The following is a 21,736-nucleotide window of genomic DNA, read 5'->3' as shown; positions in this document are numbered from 1 at the left end:
TTAATATGGCCGTTTGGCTGCAGACACTGGATTCCAGTGTCAAGAAACAGCGCATTTTTGTGGATGGAATGACAGGTGCATGCGAATTATGGTGCTGATCGCATGTAGCCACACACCAAGGGGTTACCTGAGGTTAGATACGAATGTCTGAGCCCGGATGCAGCTGACTGCATCCAGATTTGGACCACTTTGTCTGCTCCTACATACTGTCAGTCTTTCATTAGTTTATATAAGCTAAGCCAGGGGTACCCAACCAGTGGACTGGGGGCCACATGTGGCCCACGGAGCCCTCTGATGTGGCCTGTGACCTCCTCTGGTATAGCTGATTGGCAAGCTTAGATTGCGGGTTGCCATCTCAGAGCAATCAGTGTTGTGAATGAAGGCAGTGGTAGAGGACTCAAGTGGATGTGCAGCAGAGAGGCATAAGCCGCTGCTTCCCGTAAAGTGCCACCTCCTATCACAGGCGGAATGATACCTCCTTTTCACATAATCTGTGTGACCAAATCTGACCCTCTATGCGCCTCTACGGAGCGCAGATGTAAACTGACTTGTATCCTTTTTACACTTGCCTACCTCAAGCCTGAACAGAAGGGGATTTGTCACCTTCCATCTGAGTGGATCGGAGGGCCCATAGAGTAGAGTAGACTGTGTCCTTGTCCGCTCTGCAAATGCAGTGTCCTCTTGTTGTAGCAGCGACCAGTTACTAAGCCGCTTAAGTGGTCCTTGCTCTTCAAAAGATTGGGCACCCCTGAGCTAAGCCATCACCAGTATTCTCATACACCTGTCTTTCCAGCCATAAGAATCTGCTAAAATATGTGCTAGAATCCAGTGTATGTGGCTAAACAGCCATATGCAGAAGGACCTATTCATGTTTTTTTTGCCATCTGGGGAGATCTCCCTTCATTTTCTGGGGTCAATTCACAAAGATAAATACCACATTAACCACTTGCCTACTGGGCACTTAAACCCCCCTCCTGCCCAGACCAATTTTCAGTTTTCATTGCTCTCACATTTTGAATGACAATTACTCATATAATACTGTACCCAAATGAATTTTTTTTTGTCTTCTTTTTTTTCATACAAATAGTTTTCTTTTGGTGGTATTGGATCATCTCTGTTTTTTTTTATTTTTTGCGCTATAAGTGAAAAAAGACCGATAATTTTGGGGGAAAAAACATTTTTCTGTGCTAAAATTTTGCAAATAATAAATTTTTCTTCATGATTTTTGGCCACAATTTATACTGCTACAAATAAATTGGTGGATATTATTTGGTCTGTGTGAAAGTTAGAGAGTCTACAAACTGTGGTACAAATCATAACAAATCAAGTCAGGAAGGTTCAAATGACCCTTTTTTTGAAAGTAGACATTTCAAAGTATTTAGTAAGATGCATGGTGAGGTTTTTAATTATGTAATTTTTCCCACAATTCTTTGCAAAATTAAATTTTTTGTTTTTCCCCACAAAAGTGTGATTGTAAGGGACGCTCTCCCGGGAAATTGAGCGCCGCGCTGTAGCCGTCTTTCGGCTATAGCGCGGGCGCTAAGTGGTTAATTTTTGCCTTAAAACAGCTGTGGTATTGATCTCAAAAGTAGTCAACGCTTATTTAACAATTGTATTAAATATTTGTTTTGCAATATTTAGCACTTAATTTTAGCCTGATTGTCGACTTTCTTTTTTTATTATTTGCAATTTTTTTCACATGCTTATACCACACCAGAGGAAGATTGTTCACTAAAAGAATGCATGTGTAAATATTGAGAACCTTAAGCCCCATACACACTATTAGATGATTTTCTGCTGATTTTTGTCTTCAGGTTTACCAAAACCATATAATATGAGGTCAAACCTTAGGAGTTTCAATTTGTATGCAATCAGGCAGGCCCTTGTACTACATGGTTTTGGTAAATCTGAAGACCAAAAACAGCAGAAAATCTGATAGTGTGTATGGGGCTTTAGTGTGTTTTCATTCACAGGGCGATCTCCCTAGTGCAGTTAGAGGTTATTTACTTTTTGCGCTTAGGGAATAACATTTCCATGAAGTCACCAAGGCTACCAGAAACTGGTGTCCCCACTGGAAGATTCCCCTTCTATTCTTGTTCTGGTGACAACCCAAAATTTGGGATTTACTTTAATTCTCGGTGATGATGGTAAACAGGACAAATGTTGAGGGTGAACCTTCCCAGGGACTCAAACCGCAATGTGTTCCAATTCCTCTCCATTCTGTCCAATATTTAAAAAAAAAATTGCCTTTAGTCATTTTAAATTTTTGTTTACATTTAGATATGCTTCAATGTCATCACAGACTGTATCCTATATAACTATTTTTTTTATTTTTTTATCTTACTCTTAGAATTAACTCTAATTCTTTACATTTAGCCACCATCAGCACCAACTAGTAGGAACTACACAGAAATGAGGGAGAAGCTTCGGCTCAGGCTGACCAAGAGGAAAGAGGAGCAGCCCAAAAAGCCTGACCAGATCTCAGAAAGGGAAACCGGTGTTGTTGATCATCGGAAAGTAGAAGACCTAGTACAGTTCATTAATAGCTCTGAGACCAAGCCAGTGAGCAGCTCACGGGCGGCTAAACGTGCAAGGCATAAGCAGAGGAAGGTGAGCATCTGTTTTATCCAGTGCACTATTACAATGTAGTCACACTTGAAAGCAGAATGGTTTTATACATAGGAAAACATTACAAGTGCATGCTGTTGTTGCTTCATGTTTTATTAGTCATGTTAGCCAATTAGAATGCTACACTGTAGTCTTGCAGTACACACATCTCCAGGCATGTTGTGTATTTACATACAGACATTTAAAGTGCACATTTGTGATGTCAGCCAGACCTGTTGTGCCTGTGCTGCTGGAACCTGCCCTCCATAATGGAACTGGACTGTCCTTTCACAACCAGATCTTTCCATGTGGAAGTCAGCATGTTCCACAGTAATTAATAAATATATTATTTAGTAAGTCTGCTACTAATACAATGCTTCATAATTTTTTTTATCTTTTTATATTTTTGAATTCATTCTAATGACACAATTACCCATGTGCTACCCCATAGGAGTATGGGGCGAGCCCATCAATGAATATTATTGTTAGCCATGTGCTTGGCTCAGAGGGGACCATGCAGGGAACCTGCACCAGCACGGCTGAGGAACAGACTGACAAAGCAGAAGCTGAGCCGGACCAAGAACAACCGGAAAAGCAGCAGGTTAGCATCTTGGCCAGCAGTGTCTGGGAGCATCATTAGGTGCAAGGCACCACCAACAAAAATCTTATTCATGCTAGAATATCACTAAGCTTAGATTCCACAGTTAAGCAATATATTGCAACACTAACACTTGACCCACATATGCTGTGCATCTGTTTCTTTTTAATAATGAAGCTCATATAGTAAAACATGGAGGAGAGAACAATCTACCGAACCAGACTACCAAATGCAATCTTTTTAATTTTATAAGTGACAGTGGGAGTCTGTAATCAAGTTATTACATTTAAAGCTGTAATGATCCTTCAGAAAAAAAAAAACATTCTCCAAGTTCCCACAACAGCTGATTGCATGTACCTAGGCTTATGGGGCAAGTACCTAGGATTATGGGGCAAGTATCTAGGATTATGCCATATGAGCTCAGCTGAGGTAAAGAGACCAAAGTTTGTATAGCTGTGTCTAAACATCAGTCTCTGAGGCCTCCCTTAGCTGAGATCATGTGGCCAATAGGTGGCTGCTGTGGAAGCTCGGAAAAACCTTTATTTCATGGCAGATATTGCAGGGGATTCTTTTTACATTGTATTCTTTTAAGGGTCAGGATGTGGTCAGTATGTAGAGAAAAAGTTTGCAGGGTTATGTTTTGAAGATCAATTTCAGACCTAAAGACCAATAAAATTCGAACCTGCCACCACCCATATTAACAAAGTCGTAAACTTACCAGCTATTCTGCACTACCTTTAGCTGCCGACACATAAACATACCTACTGCAGCATTGACATTTTGTTGCTGCCTGCCTTGTAATGACCAGCTAGTCATTGGCTCTGCCTAAACGAGGGTTGTTCTTTTTGACACCAACCATGTGCCCCACCATTTTCTGCATTTTATTGCCAAGATGAAGGGAGCCCAGCGCAGCTGGATTATAGGAGGATTGAGGTGTATGGGGATCAAGTTAGGATTATTTTAGGCTTTAGATTCACATTAATCTGAGCAACAGGTATTGGCTTCCCCATCCCTTATTTCCTGTTGCTCAGAACATCGCTACATGTAGGCTTGTCACTACCAGTTGCACCATCTCAGCAACTCAGGCTGGTGTTTGAACACATGTCTATATCAAATATACTGTGCTTGTTATTTAGTGCTATAGTGGTGGTGTGATGGTAAAGGATGCATATATTATACTAATGGGGCTGTTTTTATTTTCTGTGTGTGCTTCTCACCTTGACTATTCATACTAGGCTGCCCTATACATGAAACCTGTTACAGGTCAACTAATTGCAGATACATTTCATATTGTAGCTTCATATCAGGGAAAAAAAAAATCTTAAGTGGGCTTTTCATCCACTGTGCATCACTTGTCATCACCATGCTGTGATAACACAATTGCCGAGCTGCACAAATAATTTACTGTACTTATTTAAATATTTATATAGTGAAGAAATATTAGGCCTCTTTCACACTGACGTCCCGTTCAGGCCCGCCTGTCAGTTTTTCAGGCGGACCTGAACGGGTGCTCCATAGAGCTCTATGGAGCGTCGGATGTCAGCGGTGACATGTCCGCTGACATCCGACCCGCTCCGATCCGAAAAAGTGTAACGGAGGAAAAAGCTATTTTTCCATCCGTCTGCGGATCGGATCGGGTGACGACGGGCACTGCGGTCCGTCGTCATCCGATCTCCCATAGGGGAGAGCGGCGCTGTGACAGGTCCGTCCCTGCGCAGTGTGCAGAGACGGAGCTGTCATCTCCCTGCTCAGCGGGGATGGGCGGAGTGATCCCCGCCGAGCAAACGGATATCCACGGGGCGGATCAGAACTGATCCTCCCCGTGTGAAAGGACCCTTAAAACTGAGCTAAACATACCTTTTTTTTTTTTTTTTTTTTTTTTTACTGTCGCACCCTGGCATCTTTTGCTAGGTGCCGGTCTTCAGTCGTCTTGATTGGCATAGCCCGGGATGACGTCACTCATGTGCAGGAATCGGTCAACCTGGAACACAGGGACCTTGCCAGCGATTTAAGCTTAGTTGCCCATGCACAGCTCAGTTTACATGCTGGTGATGACAGCAGGCAGCTAGGTAGGTGTATTTTTATTACAGAAGAGATGTTGCATGTCTCTTCTGTACTAAAAAGCCTGCCTGGCTGCTAGAGCTGCACGATTAAGCGTTAAGAATCGTTATCACAATTCCCCCCCCCCTCCCCTTTTCTCTCTGCTCTGCTGAAGCCCACAGCTGGGGGGAAAAACGGGCAGTCTGCCAAGAATCATAACATTCTTTAGCAGTGGAACTTATGTATAAACATAACGATTTGTCCTTTAGATCAAAGAATACACTTTGTTGTGTAAATGAGGGGAAGTTTAACCACAGAAACACTAAGGCCCCTTTCACGCTGGGGTGTTTTTCAGGTGCTGCAGCGCTAAAAGTAGCAGCGCTAAAAGATCTGGCCCCTTTCACTCCATTGTGAAAGCCCTCTGGCTTTCACACTGGAGCGGTGCGCTAGCAGGACGGTGAAAAAAGTCCTGCTAGCCGCATCTTTGGAGCTGTGAAGGATTGGTGTATTCACCGATCCTAAAACGCTCCTACCCATTGAAGTCAATGGGCCAGCGTGACTATACTGCCCGCAAAGCGCCGCTGCAGAGGCGCTTTGCGGGCGGTTTTAATCCCTTTTTCGGGCGCTAGCTGGGGTTAAAACCGCCCCGCTAGCGGCCACATACTGCTGCTAAATCGACGGTAAAGTGGTGCTAAAAGTAGCGCTGCTATACCGCCAACGCTTCTCCTGCCCCAGTGTGAAAGGGCCCTTAACCTTTTTTTTGACATTTGTTGGTTTCAAGTTAAAATCATTATTTATTTATTTTGCTAGAAAATTACTTGGAACCCCCAAACATTATTTATATATATATGTGTTATATATATTATATCATTTTTAGTAGTGAAAAAAAACTAGTAAAGTTAGCCCAATTTTTTTGTATAATGTGAAAGATTTTACGCCACAAGAATCGTGATCTTTTTATTCTTAGCAAAAACATTGTGATTCTCATTTTGGCCATAATTGTGCAGTTCTACTGCCCGAATTTTGTGACACTGAAACATTAGTTCCACTTTAAGCTATCTAACTTTCAAACCATATTTTCCCGAGCCGCTTGTGTGTGTGTCCATTTGTACACGGAGCATAGCCCAGCCCCTGCTCTCTCATTAGTTGACTAGCGCTGATTGACAGTAGCAGGAGCCAATGGCTCTCACTGTTGTCTCGGCCAATGAGAAGTAGGAGACCTGGGTCGAGATGGGGCTCAGGTAGGTAAGAGAGAGTGCTGGGGGGGGGGGGGGGGGGGGGATTTTAACTCTTCACACATAGAATGCATGAAGATAAAAAAAAACCTAGAACCTTTAGCACCTGTAAAGTGCCTCTCCTGTGTCTCAGCCTTTCACACTGGAGCGGTGCGCTTGCAGGACAGTACAAAATGTCCTGTAAGCCAACTCTTTGGAGCGGTAGCACCCCTTCCCATTAAAAACAATGGCATAGCGCTGCTGCAATGGTGCTGTTTGGGAGGTTTTAACCATTTTTCGTCCGCTAGCAGGGGTAAAAACTACCCTGCTAGCGGCTGAATAGCACCGCTAAAACGACGGTAAAGCTACGCTAAATATAGTGCCGCTTTACCACCGATGCCCACAATGCCCCAATCTGAAAGTAGCCTAACAACCACTTTAAATCCATTGCCACAATATTGTTAGTGTGAAGATTTAAAATTGTCTTAGGTGTATTTTTTTTTTCTTCAGATATATTGTCCCTTTTATTATCCTTTGGTTAACTGAAATTTTATCCCCACCCCCGTCCCTTGCTATATTTTGATTTCAAGGTTTTCTTTTTTCGTTTGTTTTTTCAGTTTGTATGTACAGGCTAAAGTAGTGATATGGAGGGGTTTAGGAGGAAACCATTGAGAACTGTGGGGTGCCAAGGAGAGTGACACTTCACAAGGGCATTTTTCAGCAAAATCTAATGATAATACCGGCAGATAAATAGGCCAATAGCTGAATGTAAAAATTGCTCTGTTCCATAAGGAGTATACAAGTGCTGGATCATAGGTGGTTAAGTTGCAGTGTTACTGTAACTCAAGAAGGCAGGAGCTGCCAGATTGAATTTGTGTAGTACAGTCACATATTATTTTTTAACCTGACCTTGCAGTTTGCCTTATGTTGAAGACAGATTTGCTGTGTGGCTAATCCCATTAATCTCTCCCTAGAAGTCCATAATATAGTGAGAGACAAATGTCTTTCATTTTGTCTCTCTGCTGGAGAGTAATATGAAAAGCCCCAAGTGATTCAGTTTTGCTGTGCTCACCCAAAAGTTATATGTCGTTTATTGGTACACACATCCTTCAAATGTTTCCTGCTCAAACCTTTAAAGAGGCTCTGTACTTCAAATAAAGATAAAGTCCCCAGCCGCTACTGACATTGGCAGTGAATACACAACCAAACTTGCTTTGCCCTTAATAGGGCTCATAGTGGTCTGCCCCAAAACCTTTCACATGTAAGGGTGCATTCACATCTGCGAATGCACCCAACACCAATTACATGCAAGAACCTAAGTTGGGGTTCCTGCCAAATAGCTGCGTGAGGCAGCCCCATTGAAGGCAATAGGAGGCTGCTGGCTCCCACAGCTAATGGCAGGCACTACCATGTAATCACTCGTGCAGTGATCACTGGTGAGTGATCAACCCTGGATGCAGTCTGTCTGCATCCAGGGCCAATCACTTGCATGTGATCACTGCATGAGCAATTTAGCTGTGGGAGAGCCGGCAGTCTCCCCTTGATTTCAATGGGACTGCTTGCTGCAGCTTACTACCAAGAGACCCCGCTGAGGTTTTTGTTTGCGTTAAGCATTATGGATCAGTCTTGTCAGGGTTTTGAAGGGGTTGATTGCTCCAAGCAACTTCTCATGGCTGACTGTTTTTTAAATCAAATAGTCATGGATCTTACATCTGCGTCATATACTTTTTTTTTTTTTTTTAACAGTTACATTACAAGCCTCTCGGTTGTTTGTGACCACTGTAGGGAACCAGGTCAAGTGAAAATGCCAGTAAATGTTGATCTTTTAGATTCCAGTTGCAAAATTTGCATTGCAACTGCCCAACATAGATGTGCTGTTCAAAGCGCATCCGATTTACGTGTATGTGAACTGAGCCTAAGAAGATTTTTCTTAGTGGGGTCATAGACCTCATTTAGAACCTGAAAAAAAATATTGTATGCTGGAGGGACATTTTATTTGGCATTTTAATTGGTTTTAAAGAACTAGAACCATTACTATGAAAGCTATTGTGATAAAATATGAGAAGTTTGGGGTATTGGGTCTGCAGCTAGGAGCTCGAGCGACTAGTTCTTCCTGCTGGAGCCCCCAGGTGAATAAGCAAGCCAGTGTATGTTTTATTGTGGTGGTTATCCTCATCCTAAACCTTTAATATCAATTTATAGTAGATCACGCTATATGTATTTAACAAAAAAATAATTTACTCTTGTACTTGTATTTTTCCTACACAAAATGCACTACACACTATAACTAAGGTTTGTAGCAGTACTTTGTTTTTCTGCTCATAAGGGACTCTGAGTCCCTAACATGGTGTATCTCAACCAGGATTCCTTTTGAGTTAGCCAGGGCTTCATTGAGTACTTATCAGTAGTGAATTGACTTCCCACCTACACTGACCATCCATGCAAGGGGGGCAATTTTTCTCTTCCCACCAATGTAAGGCGCCACTTCTACACTCACCACTAATGTTAGATGACACTGCAATTTGTACTGTTTGCATTTCTTTTCTGTTTTATTTTATTTAATTATTGCTTAACAAACGGGGGATTTAAAGTGAAGTTCCGCCTCCCCATCAAAAAATGAAGTCAGCAGTTACACATACTATACCTGCTGACATTTAATAAAAGGACACTTACCTTTCCTTACGGCTTCACGGACAGGTCCCTACTGCGAATGCACGAATCCCTACTGGCACGAGAGCAGGGGGAGGAGGAGGGGGCGAGACTTCTGACTTTGCCCCCGAAAGGTGCCAGATGCGGCACCAGAGGGGAGAGGGGACAGATGAGCAGCAGTTCTACTTTTGGGTTGAAATACTCTTTAAAAAAAAATATCTGCCATGGTTTTCAAATACACCCATAGATGAGATGTGTGTGTGTGTGTGTATGTATATATATATATATATATATATATATATATATATATATATATATATATTGTGTGTGTGTGTGTGTGTATGTATATTTTCACTTTTTTCAATTTAATGGTCACGCTAATTTTCTGTGAACGCTAGGTATAATATTTGGCAGGGGTTCCCTGAGACCTGAAAATTATTTTAAGGGTTCTATAGGGGTTATAAGACTGTGATGGGCTCCTATAACATTTAGGAAGGAGGCTTTGAAGTCTCCGATTTAGACACCCCCAATGGAATATGACTTGTTATGCAGTTCAACTGAAAGTGCACATATAAGTATAAACGCCTGTCTTGAATAATATATTTATGTCTAATTTTCATTTATAATCAGCTGGAAGAAAAGGCACGTCAGGAAGCTGAAGCCAGAGAACAGGAAGTGGTACAGCTTCTTGAAGAGCAAAGACAACGCGAGGACGAGGAAAGGTTTAAACAGGAATTTCGGCGACATCAAGAGTTTCAGGCCCTGAAGAAAAAGAAAAAGGATCGATCTAATAGGGACACTCATAAATCAGATCAGCTGACACCTATCTCTGTCCCCACTAAAGAACCTAATTCTGAAGCACTTCCCAATGGCACCTTAGAGCAGGATATAGTGTGTGTTCCACTCCCTGGCAGACAGACTCAAAAAACTGAGCCACTTCTGTTACCAGAGGCAGTAAATGAGCTACAAATTCATTCTAATGGTAGAGACTCAAAGCCATGCGTTGCTAAAGAGCTAAAGGCAAAGCAGCAGGAGCAGCTCTCTCTTCTTCTGGATTTGGTCCATCACAAGGAAAATCATGTTAAACAAAAGCAACCTAAATCACAAGTTCCAAAACTCAGTCCAGAACAGGTGAAGAAATCGGATGCCCTCAAACTCCCTGAAGTTTCACCAAAACCGAAGGCCCTAAATGAAACCAAAGCCCGCGCACCGGATGTTGCACCTGTGGTTGAACAGAAGAAGGAAGAGAAAAAGGGCAGCAATGGTAACCACAAAAAGCAGTTGAATCACATGAAGGAGGAGAAGCCAGTGGCACTAAGCGAGTCCATCATGATCGGCGAGCAGCAGAACAACAAGATCCAGACCACTGCTGAGTCCCCACAGCCTAAGAGCAAAAGCAAAAGGAATAAGAAGAAGAAAGGAGACAAAGTCAATAACTCAATTGGTAAGATGTTACAAATATATATAGCACTTTTTATTCGTTTATTTTTTTATCACTTTAGAAAATGTAATCTGAGGGAACAGAAGAAAAATCTAAATCAAATACTTGGTCTGACTACCCTGTGGCTTCAAGCTAGCATCAGTTCTTACACTTGCACACTTTGTACACTTGCACAAAGTCATGGAGTCAGGTATATGATCAATTATGCCAAGTTAGTGCTAATCATCAATTTTAATATGTAGGATCAAACAGTCATTAAGAGCCCTTTCACACCAGGGCGTTTTGCAGGCGCTATAGCGTTAGAAATATCGCCTGCAATCCGCCCTAAAAAAAGCTGCCCATTGTCTAGTGTGAAAGCCGAGGGCTTTCACACTACAGCGGTGCGCTGGCAGGACGTCAGGAAAAAGTCCTGCCAGCAGCTTCTTTGGAGCGGTGAAGGAGCGGTGTGTTTACCGCTCCTCCACCACTGCTCCCCATTGAAATCAATGGGACAGCGCTGTAATACCGCCAGCAAAACGCCGCTATTGCAGCGTATTGCTGGCGGTTTTAACCCTTTCTCAGCTGCTAGCGGGGGTAAAAGCGCCCCACTAGTGGCCGAAATGCGACGCAAATCCGGCGTTAAAACGCAGCTAAAAATAGCGGTGTTTTACCGCTGACGCTATGGGCGGTGTGGTGTGAAAGGGGTCTAACTGAAACAGTTGTGTAGGAGGTTTAAAACTGGGCTAGAAACAGACTCTGCTACTAAGGTGAGGTTGTTAAAAACCGTTTCATGTCATAGGTCAAACGCCATGACACAGCAACAAGACACAAGATAGTTCTACTGCATCAGCAAGGTCTCTCCTAGGTAAAGATTTCAAAGCAGACTGGGGTCTCAAGATGTGCTGTTCAAGCTCTTTTGAAGAAGCACAAAAACAGGCAATGTAGAGGACTGTAGATGCAATCCTCAGCCAAGGAAACTTAATGCTGATGAAAGACACATCATGCTTCCATCCCTTTGTTATCATAAAATGTTCAGCAGTGTCATCAGCACAGAACTGGTGGAGATCAGTGGGATCCAGGTACCACCCATATATGGTCTGGAGAAGTCTTGCCCAGAAGTGTTCTTCATGGAAGAATCATTTCCATAAAGCCATACCTTTGATGTGAAAACAGGGCTGTGTGACTCAGCTATGCACTAAAACAGGAACTGGGGTGCAGAAAAATAACAGCAGGTGTTCTGGACTGACGAGTCAAAATGTGATATATTTTATTGCAACATTGAGGTATTTGGTTTGTGAAGGACTGAAGAGATGTACAATGATTGTCTGCAGGCAACAGTGAAGCATGGTGGATTGTCCTTGCAAGTCTGGGGCTGCTTTTCTGCAAATGGAGTTGGAGATTTGGTGAGGAACAATGGTGTCCTCAATGCTGAGAAATGCAAGCAGATACATACCCACCATGCCATATCATCAGGGCCCCAAATTTATTCTTCAGCAGGACAACAACCCCAAACATGCAGCAAATTAAGAACTATCTTCAGCATAAAGAAATACAAGTCCTGAAAGTGGTGGTTTGGCCCTCACAGAGCCCTAATCTCATCATCGTGGAGTCTGTCTGGGTTTGCATGAAGAGACAGAAGGATCTGAGGCAGCCTACATCCATAGAACATCTATGGTTAGTTCTCCAAGATGTTTGGAACAACCTACCTGCTGAGTTCCTTCAAAAACTGTGCAAGTGTACCTAGAAGAACAATGCCATTTTGAAGGCAGTGTGTAGTCACACCAAATATTGATTTGGATTTCTCTTCTGTTCAGTTACTTTCGATTGTGTTAATTGATAAAGAATAAGCTATGAACACTTCTATTTCTGAAAGCATTCTTAATTTACAGCCACTTTCTTACACTTGCCTAAAACTTTTGTAGTGTGTGTATATAGATAGAATTAAAAGCTTACATTTTCTGACAAGCCGCTATGACGTATAAGCAGTCTTGTCAGAATTCAGCATTTTGTGATATTGCCAAATGTCTGCCCTGGACTACCCTCCACACTCAGGCCTGCTGCAAGCACAGACAAATGAGACCACTTAGTGCCTGTATGGTAGCCATATAGTATTGGTGCAAGGACTCCTTAGCACACATGAAGTATCAACTGATATGTCACAAATATATTAAAGCCCCTTTCTTGCTAATTCATTTTTTTTCCCCCATTTTAAGCCCATTTTTCATTCTAAGTCCTGTCTATTCTCATAGCATCTTCACAGCATGCACTGAAAGCTGCAGCACTACTTCAGACATCAAAAGTATCAGCTATCATTTCCTGCAGTTGCGGTGTCATTTGCATTTAGAGGATGTAACAGTTTGGGAATTTCCTGTGTTAGGTTAGACTTTTAGGTTTTGCTTGACAGGCTTTTGCTGCTGTTTCAAGCTAAAAATACTTTTATGGAGGTGACAGTATTGTAATAAAAACAAAATTGGATATCATTACTTTGTGGAAATCTGAAGCGTTCTTTTAAATTTCAGTAGGAACACCTGCTGGCTGTTTTCCCTTCACATTGATTGCTTTCTGTACCATTGGTTGTGTTTGTGGACTAAATAGTGACTTGTGTTCATTTCCAGATGACGTATTCCTTCCAAAAGACATTGACCTCGATAGTGTGGAGATGGATGAGACTGAAAGAGAAGTGGAATATTTTAAAAGGTAAATGTCAAAAAATTTCAAATATGTAAGGCAACTTGGTGAATTTAACTTTGGCTGTGATAGTAAACTGGCAAGTGTGTTAGTGATCTCTTATACTTTACAAGCTCAAACATACTTGCGTTTGAAATCTCTGCTGCCACACAAGAATGTCTAAGGCAGGCCATACATAAATTCGAACCATTAATGGGCAGGCTGATTACTGGTCGATCGATCAACTCGTGTACAACCAGCCTGCTGTATTTGCTTGCGATTATCACAAGCAGCTGCTATAGTTGCTAGCGATAATCACTGTCTTCTCCCGGTCAGTCAGATTGCAGATTAGAGCTGCACGATTCTGACTAAAATGAGAATCACAATTTATTTTTTTTTGCTTGGAATAAAGATCCCAATTTTCTCATGATTCCCCCTTTCACATCATAGAAAAAAAGAGGTTAACTACTGATTTTAGTTCATTTAAAAAAATTCCTTAAAGTGCACCCCCCCCCCCCCCCCCAAAAAAAAAGGCATTTGAAAGACTGCTGCGCAAATACAGTGTATGAAATATTGCAACTACCGCCATTTTATTCTCTAGGGTTTCTATGTGCCTCCGCCCTTCTCCCCAGACAGCCTGGCACAATTTATGGCCCCATACCCAGACATACATTTTTAACATACATTTTTAACAGACATTTTTAATAACTTGCTGGATAGGAAAATGGACAAGTTTTTACCCCACGGTAGATACCCTGGGAGCCCCTAGTGGCCCTTCCTTCTTTGCAAGACTGATTTCCAAGATTAGACTGGGAGATGTGTGGAGAGATGGATATACTGGTAGGAGATGCTACACATAGGACGCTATCCGGTATTGACCTTTGCTTGACTAACCCTCTGGCTAGGCCCAAGACTACCTTAATTGAATATGTCCCACGCAGCATCTCTGACTACTCTCCCCTGAGAGCACTGATCTCTGTTCCCGGTGCCTCTGGAGAGAGACTATGAAGGTAAATCCTTTTTGGCTCCAATTATTCCCGGCTGATGACTCCCAATCTAGAGCTCTTACCACCTTTATCAGATACAATCAGGGTACAGATACTCCAGGTGTAGTGTGGGATGCCCTTAAGGCAGCTCATCTTTGGGGGTCTCCTCATAAAACAGATTTCTACTATTAAATCTATGACTAAAGACTGGGAGAAAAGGGTTTTTAGCTTAGGCTAGGAAAGCAGAGGAACACTGTTTGCTCAACCCACACCAGACTCTGAGCGGAGTTGGCTGGCTGCCCTGACCCTTTATCAACAGGTTGTACCTACTGCTGCTGAAAAAAAACGCTTTTTTATGCAACAACACTTTGAGGAAGGGGAAAATGCACTTGTTGTCAGCAATCTCGCTCGGGCACAATGGGCGAAATCTCACATAGATACCTTTCAGAAACTCTACAGGAACAGTTGTTCATGATTTGAGCCAGGTAGCAGCAGTTTTTAGTGAATATTTTCAAGCTGTGTATACCTCAAAGGAGGCGTTGATACATTTTTTACATCAAAGCCTACTCCCGACCTTCTCTACAGCTGGCTGTCGGATATTAAATGCTCCCATCACACTAAAGGAACGTGCTGAGGCGGTGGCCTCTATGGCTAACAGGAAGTCCCCTGGTACAGATGATCTCCCAGCCGAGATATATAAAAAATTGTGTACCTCTCCTTCTGGATACTCTGTCGCTATACGTTCCGGAGACCTCCCCCAGTCTATGAACGAGGCAGTCATAATGGTTATACCCAAGTCTGGAAAAACCCATTGTTGCCAGACTCATATAGGCCTATATCTCTTATTAACTCTGACATTCAATTGTTGGCGATTCAAGTGACTATATATCTCTAAATTTGAAACCTATTCTGCAAAATTTCAAGTTAAATGTGCCAGCTGGTGCAAACTGCCCCTGTTACCAGCTGAGCTAATCTCATCAAAATGGTGTAGGCACCGCAGTTGTTGTTCGTTCTTCACAATGCACCTGTCTGGATACCCAGCTATTGGTTTTCTTGGATAGATTCCCAATATGTTAGAATGGAGTAGCTCATATCAAACTGACTACATTACAGTACCCTAAAGATCAGGAAAGTATGGCTGTTCCACACTCCTTCACTTACCTTTTAGTTGCACAGCTGCAGCACCTTACGGGATGGGACTTATCAGTGGTCGCAGACCCCTCCAGGACCTTGCCGATTCACTCTCTAGTGGAGTACTTTGCAATGTCCCAAATGGACATGGGCCTTCCGGAGGTTCCTCAGGGGTGCCCAACTGTTCATTTACTCTGTAGTTAATCAAAACAATGCATGGGCATTGAGGGCTTCATGGATTGTACTCCCATTTGGAGCAATAGATCCTATCCTGAATTAGAGAAACTATTAGACCAGTCTGTTTGGAAAGTGGTTGGGGTTAAATACATGTCCCATTTGTTCGATGTTACAGTTGTGAAATCCTTTGACCAATTGAGAGTAGAATTCCCCCCTACACATAAACACTACTATATGTACTTGCAGCTGAGAAATGCCATGAGAATGCAGAGTAGGCAATCCATTATGCGACTAGAACCTTCTGACTTTCTCCCCTCTATATTTAGCAATCCAGATGAAAATGACTCTATCTCAACTATATAACTGCTTGCTTGCATGTATCCAAGCACCAGACCTGCTGCCCTTTAGGGAGAAGTGGGAACTTGATGTTGGCCCTATCAATGGAGATAGGTGGGAGCAGATCTTGGCTACTGGCCCACTTGTGTCGGTGGCACAGAAGCTGTCTCACCTGTTCATCCTCCATAGGGTATACAGAACCCCCATACAATTACTTAAATGGGGAGGGAGGGACATTCCCCGTTGTTAGATAACTCTTAGGAAGGGAAATTGGTACAAATGTATTGAGTGCAAATGTAAACGCACAATGGTAAACTTGTGTGTGTGTGTGTGTGTGTGTGTATGTATATATATATATATATATATATATTACAAAATAATGTGCATATGGAATAAATAAATAAGGAAAAAGTGTCAATCCAAAGTGATCAATGTGCAGGGAAATCATAAGTGTCCAAAAAATTGCATAAAAATTCATACACAAATAAAATAAATAAATAAAATAATATTAAAAAAATATTAACCACTTCAATACTGGGCACTTAAACACCTTCCTGCCCAGACCAATTTTGAGCTTTCAACGCTGTCGCACTTTGACAATTGCGCGCTCATGCTACACTCTGAAATGAAATTTTTATCATTTTTTTCCCCACAAATAGAGATTTATTTTGGTGGTATTTGATCACCTTTACGGTTTTTATTTTTTGCTAAACAAATAAAAAAAAGGCCGAAAATTTAGAAAAAAAAATTTTTTTTTTTTTTGTTTCAGTTTCAAAACTTTGTAAATAAGTAAGTTTTCTCCTTCACTGATAGGCACTGATGGGGCTGCACTGATAAGGCGGCACTGATGGGCACTTATGAGCTGGCACCAATGAAGTGGCACGGGTGGGCAATGATAAGCAACATTGTATTGCATTTTTTGTACTGATGGATGCCAATTAGTGCCAAACAATGCATGCCAATCAGTGATGCCCATTGTGGGCACTGATTGGCATTCATTGTGGGCACTGACTGGCATCCCTGGTGGTCTAGGGTGGCATACCTGGTGCTGGGCATCCCTGGTGGTCTGGTGGCGTCCCTGGTGGTCCGGTGTGGGCATCCTCGGAGGGGGCTGTGCTGGTAATCGATTAGCACAGACCCCTGCTGTCAGAGGAGCAACCGATCGTCTCCCTATTTACACTGTGATCAGCTGTGATTGGACACGGCTGATCACGTGGTAAAGGGTTCCGTCTGAGACTCTTTACCGAGATCGTAGTTGCAGAGTGTCAGACTGACACCCCGCAACAACGATCGCCGCGATGTGCGCCCCCGGAGGCGCGCATCGGCTCAAAATCCTGAGGACGTCCTATGACATCCGGTCAGGATTTTGAAACCACTTTGCAGCCGTCATTTGACAATTGGCGGGCGGCAAGTGGTTAATAAAGTGATAAGTGCGTGATCCTGTGGTAATATAATAATGATGATTGAATGTCCAAAAAAATGTGTGTGTATATATAGTGTCCAGAAAATGAATAATAAAAACGAATTAAAAAATATATAGAAAACGAAGCAACCAGTCAATGAGTGACAATCCGTGCAAAAAGGCAAAATATGAAGGTGACTCTTCAGTTGCACTCACCAGAGCGCCTCACCCCTGCAATTTTTTTAATTATTTTTTTCTTTTTTTTAATTTGTGTATGAATTTTTGTGCAATTTTTTGACACTTTTCTGATTTCCCTGCACATTGATCACATTGGATTGACACTTTTGCCTTATTTATTTACTTCATATGCACATTGCACTTTATTTTGTATTTTATAGGTAGTGTTATATTACACAGGAATTTTTTGTGTTGTTGAGATGTGTATATATAATGTATGTATGTTTACCCCGGTGCATATACGTTTGAACAGCACCAATTTCCCTTCCTAAGAGTTATCTATTTGGCCCCACCTTGGTGGAGTACCTGATCAGGGAGGCTGCAGTTCACCATCCATAAGGGCGGATATTTGTGATTCACATTCCCCCTTGTTCCCAAAATGTCAGATACATACAGGGTCTTTGATTCATCTTGGCTGGAAGTGCCCGAACCTGGTACGTTAATGGCATAAGATAGTTGCAACTGTTAATAAAGTTTATCATTGCAGTTACTGGTAGACCCAGTCATTTGTCTGCTGGGTGGCCTGGAACTGTACCCCCCCCCCCCCTCTATGTATTGCTTTGACTAGACTGTTCTACTTGGCTAGAAAATTGATGGCACGGTATTGGCTCTCCTCCCGAGCCCCCACAGCCACCCATTGGATACAACAGGTGAATACCATACTTGTTAGACAAAAGATTGATTACCAGCATAGAAAGGTGCCTGGAAAATTTTACCAAAATCTGGCAGGAATGGCTGGAGAATCTGGAAGTGGCTCCTCCTCAAATCGTCCTTACAAGACTGCTTCAGGTCTAAGTAAGCAATGGGTGGGCCTGGTCACTGTTTGAGTAGCATGTATGGGATCGGAAAGTTCAGACTAGTATACAAGGGAAACTGTATAGAGATTCTTCTTGTTTTAGCAGGATGACTACACTTTTCCTTTCCTGAGTGATAGTACACACCTTGGGGATGTTTATTTTATTTTCTGTATGTTCTTTAATACCAAGTTAGGTATTATGTTTGGAGATATATTTAATGTGCAGACTGCATACTATGTTTAATATATAACCTTTCACACAATACTTTTATATTGCAATGTTTAGGTAATTTTCATGCTTTTTATTACGAAATACAGTAAATTGATTGTGTGGACCTGTTCATGTTTTCTGCACAATAAATGATTTTTCTGATTTAAAAGAACTACATGTTAAGATCTTTCTCTTTATCTCCGCCTAAGCAATGTTGTGAGATGCTTGGCAGGTTGCCTGTTGTTTTTTTTGTTTTGTTTTTTGACAGCTGTCAGCTTGAGCAGAGAACTCTCTGCACTGAATCGGGAAAATGGCTTTTTAAGATCAGGAGAGAAGTAAAACGGATTTAACAATTGTGCAGCTCTATTGCAAAATCCAACTTGTTTGAACTGTGTAATGAGTCCGACAAAGTACAATGTGTCATTTATAAGGGTCTGCGTCCCGATTTCCTGCAAAAGTGATTTAAATGCTACATTTCCCCTTTTTGTTCTGTAATCCAAGTTCCAGCCATGTATATTCCGTAAAGGAGGGATCCTTTCTTTTTCTTCTGGTGTCCCAATCAATAAACACTAATTCTCCCTTGAAGTAAATGCATACACACCATCAGTACATTTTATTTAATTTGAATAAAAGTTTAGTTTTAATACCAGTGGCCTTTGTGTGTGGGGTAACGCACCTTCATTCATTAAAAAGTATTTGATTGGCAGTATAGTTATTATTTCCTGGTATTTAAGGCAGTGGTAACCCTTTAATTAGCTTGCAAAATTTTTTTTTTTTTTTTAACCGTCAGCTTGCAGACACAGTAAATCCAACTAGTTTGAACTGTACAATAATTTATAAGGGGAATCTGTCCCAATTCCTGAAAAACTTAATGTTACATTTCCCTTTTTGTTCTGTAATCCAGCTTTTGAAACATTTCCCAGTGTTCAGGTTGTATTTTTTTTGTCTTCCTGCAGGTTCTGCTTAGACTCTGCCCGGCAAACTAGACAAAGACTGTCAATCAACTGGTCCAACTTCAGCCTGAAGAAGACCACCTATGCTGCACACTGAACCGAGAACCATTAAAGACGGGGGCTCACCCTGCAGGAACCAATCCCACTGAATTACGCCCTGCTGTTCTGAGTGCTTTTTCAGGCCTTGAGCCAGTACTGCCTTGCCTTGTCCCCAGTGCTGTGTGGATCTGCACTGAACCCCCTTGGCCTGATGAGTCTTGCTGATCTGAAAAAAAATGAATATGCCACTTTCTACCTGAATTTGTTAGCTTGTGTGCTTGTAGTCTGTGAGTAAGACTTTGGTTGTAGCAATACGCTCTCCTCTTTAATTGCCTTGGCCTCGGACTTGAGAATGGTTCTTTGGGTTGGTTAGAGGCATAAAACAAAAACTAGTTGCATCCTCCACAATGGTCCATGTCACCTCCTGCAGTACGCTTCATTCGGTTACACAGACTACTGGTGATTGGAATGGAATCCATAGTGCTCACTTAGTCCTACCTTCTCCAATTGTCACAGCGGAAGAAGATCTCATAACAGACAAGCATTTCTCCAATTCACACAATCTACTGTCGAAAAGAAGTGTACTAGTTACACTTATTTGTGTTCTGATCTTTTTTTTTTTTTCCCCTCCAGACTCTTGTAGCCAGCTTGTGTAAGAATACATGCATAACGAGAAAGTAACAGAGGATAAAAAAAAGGAAAAAAAAAATACTCACACTATCAATCTGTTATAGAGTGTATAATTGTATTAACACTGACGCCAAAGTGGCTACTTTTTTAACATATTGTTAAGTAATATTAAAATCAGTTCTTTCTTTTTGAAAGATGGAATACATTAGTATGGCAGAAGGACTGTCTGGTTTTTGTGTATTTTATTGTCAGAGTTGTAATAGCAGTAATAGGGTTCACAGATTTCACATGTGGAATTGCAAGTTTGCTGATAAACTGTAGGCTAGGCTCACCACCAAAGCATAACAGTCCATACAATTTTTTTTTCACAATCTAGATGGCCAAAACACAGCAACTTTAAACTTCTTATGTAATTGATTCAAATTTGTCATCATCTACAGCTCCCAGCAATGTCGAAAGCTGTGGGGGCACCCACCCATTTCCCACCAACCGATGACATCATTGGTTAAGGACATATTGGGCGGCACTACCGTTTTCTGTTTTACCAGCCATAGTACAGATAGCCGCAGGGAGGTGGAGAGGGCTGTGCTCGCTCTCTCCCTCCTCGCAGAGTTATGCTGCATGAGTGTTACCAAAGAGTAGCGCTCACATCACAATGTGCAGGATTTGAAATGGGTATGCAGATCAGGAGTTTCAGAGGAACATCAGAAGTCCTTATCCTTGTTATATGTCAGTAACTGAAAGTATAAAAGTAAAGGGTTCAGTAAGACATCCAGGCAAGTAGTATTTTCAGGAGAGGTCAGAATTGGCAGGTTCTTTCATAGCAGATGAATTTCAGCTGCCAGAATCATTAATTTTCTTTTTAACATGTCTTAGTGGTTGTAAACCCTTACAAACCACTTTGACCTACAGGTAAGCCTAGATTAAGGCTTACCTGTAGGTCCAAGCAATATCTCCTAAACCTATATGGTTTAGGAGATATTTGCCCGAAAACGTAGACAGCGGCGTGCAGGCGCACTGAACGCGGCAGTTCCAAAAATGGAGCTGCCGCATTTGTCGACTCCCGTGCGCATGCGCGGGAGTGACGTCATCGCGGCTTCGCCGAATGACAGCGGCGGAGCTGCGAGACGCCACCAGCAAGATGGATGCGGCGGACTACAGGGGACAGCGCGACTTCGCTGGCTCCTGTGTCAGGTAAGTGACACATAATGGGCTACTATGCGATGCATAGTAGTCCATTATGCTTTACCTTTGCAGGGAAAAAAAAGGAAGTAAACTCATCAGGGTTTACTTCCTCTTTAAGGCACTTATATATTTGTGTTTGCGCATTTACAATGTGACCTGTCGGTGCACCACAGGTAAGGGTGTAGTTGCTTGCAAATCATTGCAGTGGAACCATATGATGCAGATGTGTTTTCAGATTGATTACAACCAACCCTGTCTGCATGCATCTCTGCTGCAATATGGCCGGGCGAACATGTTAATATGTATACATGGACCCCCAAGAATTCAAGACAAAGTACCTGGAGTCCTAGACCTGTCACATCCTATTTGCTGACACGAGGACAAGTGCGTACAAAATATTTGAGAGCAAATCTGACAGAAAGCAAACTGTATACCTTTATGGTGTTTTTTAATGTTGA

General features: G+C 42.1%; 1 protein-coding gene across 4 annotated transcripts in view; it reads left to right on the top strand.

Moving 5' to 3' along the window:
• Window positions 1-20,312, top strand: part of FAM193A (family with sequence similarity 193 member A) — a 201,403-nt gene extending 181,091 nt beyond the window's left edge. For 2 of the 4 annotated variants that reach the window (XM_077477903.1, XM_077477905.1), the window contains 5 exons: window positions 2,377-2,610; window positions 3,059-3,208; window positions 9,739-10,552; window positions 13,144-13,225; window positions 19,428-20,312. In XM_077477903.1, the coding sequence (XP_077334029.1) occupies window positions 2,377-2,610; window positions 3,059-3,208; window positions 9,739-10,552; window positions 13,144-13,225; window positions 19,428-19,521 (1,374 nt within the window). In that variant the 3' untranslated portion in view covers window positions 19,522-20,312. The remainder of the gene's footprint in view (window positions 1-2,376; window positions 2,611-3,058; window positions 3,209-9,738; window positions 10,553-13,143; window positions 13,226-19,427) is intronic. The other 2 variants (XM_077477904.1, XM_077477906.1) reach the window with 1 other exon arrangement.
• Window positions 20,313-21,736: the final 1,424 nt, after the last annotated feature.

Source organism: Lithobates pipiens, unplaced genomic scaffold (assembly GCF_037356315.1).
Source record: "Lithobates pipiens isolate NorthernLeopardFrog02 unplaced genomic scaffold, aLitPip1_a1.2 Scaffold_13, whole genome shotgun sequence".
Lineage (NCBI taxonomy): Eukaryota > Metazoa > Chordata > Amphibia > Anura > Ranidae > Lithobates > Lithobates pipiens.
Note: the sequence above shows the minus strand (reverse complement) of the source record. Positions and strands in the feature narration are given on the sequence as shown.